The following is a 1245-nucleotide window of genomic DNA, read 5'->3' as shown; positions in this document are numbered from 1 at the left end:
AATTTTTTTTTTTTTTTTTTCCTGAGTTGGAGTCTCTTTCTGTCACCCAGGCTGGAGTGTAGTGGCATGCTCACGGCCACCGCAGCCTTGACCTACTGGGCTCAGTTGAGTCTTCCGCCTCAGCCTTCCAAATAGCTGGAACTACAGGCATGCGCCACCATGCCCAGCTAATTTTTTTTTTCATTTATTGTAGAGTTGAGGTCTCATCAAGTTACCCAGGCTGATCTCAAACCCGTTGGCTCAGGAAATCCACTCACCTCAGCCTCCCAAGTTGCTGGGATTATAGGCATGAGCCACCATGCTAGGCCAAAGCCCTTAATTTACATGTGTAACTCCAAAAGTATCTTCCCCCAAAAGAGATCAGAGACTCACCAATCAGTTCAGGGTCTGGAACAGACTCCCGGAGTTTGCCAGCAATAAGCTGCTTCAGAAATGAAATACTATAGCCCCCCAGCGAGTCTTCTCCCAGTTCTGTCTCTGGCAACCGAAGGATGGACTTTGGAGCAAGCGGCTGGTCAGCCAGCTTCACCGCCAGGTGCCAGTCTGAGAGAGACATCCTCTCTCTTTCGCGCTCTCTCTTTCTCCCTGCAAAAGAACAAAGCCTCAGCGGTTAAAGGCCAGATTGCCACCCAACTCCACACCCACCCACCAAAGGGTTGAAGAAGCAATTCAGTGTGACACTGCTACAGAAGCACAGGATGCCACCTCAAGAGGCCAGAACTAGACTCTAAGGTCCTCTTTACTCATCCTGCCTTGGGCAGCTCTCTAGGCCTCAGTGTCTTTATCTTTAAAGTGGACATAACGGCCAGGCGTGGTGGCTCACACCTATAATCCCAGCACTTTGGGAGGCCGAGGTGAGAGGATTGCCTGAGCCCACGGGTTCAAGACTAGCCTGGGCAACTTGACGAGACCTCATCTCTACAATAAATCAAGATTAGCAGGACATGGTGGCACATGCTTGTAGTTCCAGCTACTTGGAAGGCCGAGGCAGAAGGCTCGCTGGAGCCCAGCAGGTCAACGCTGGAGTGGCTGTGAGCATGCCACTGCACTCCAGCCTGGGCACATAGTCAGACTCCAACTCAAAAAAATAAGAAATAGCCGGGCTCGGTGGCTCAGCCTGTAATCCCATGCCTTTGGGAAGCTGAGGTGAGTGGATTGCCTGAGCCCGCGGGTTCAAGACCCGCCTGGGCAGGTGAGACCTCATCTCTACAATAAATCAAAAAATCAGCCGGGCGTGGTAGTGCA

At 51.7% G+C, this 1245-nt stretch overlaps 1 protein-coding gene across 6 annotated transcripts in view; it reads right to left on the bottom strand.

Moving 5' to 3' along the window:
- UBL7 (ubiquitin like 7) overlaps positions 1–1245 on the bottom strand; it is a 16362-nt gene that overhangs the window by 13649 nt on the left and 1468 nt on the right. For all 6 annotated transcript variants that reach the window (XM_021719054.1, XM_021719053.1, XM_008071023.1 and 3 more), the window contains exon 2: positions 373–585. In XM_021719054.1, coding sequence (XP_021574729.1) covers positions 373–556 — 184 coding nt within the window. In that variant the 5' untranslated portion in view covers positions 557–585. The remainder of the gene's footprint in view (positions 1–372; positions 586–1245) is intronic.

This window comes from Carlito syrichta, unplaced genomic scaffold (genome assembly GCF_000164805.1).
Source record: "Carlito syrichta isolate Samal-C Ts95f unplaced genomic scaffold, Tarsius_syrichta-2.0.1 Scaffold314096, whole genome shotgun sequence".
Classification (NCBI taxonomy): domain Eukaryota; kingdom Metazoa; phylum Chordata; class Mammalia; order Primates; family Tarsiidae; genus Carlito; species Carlito syrichta.
This window is presented reverse-complemented; position numbering and strand designations above follow the sequence as displayed.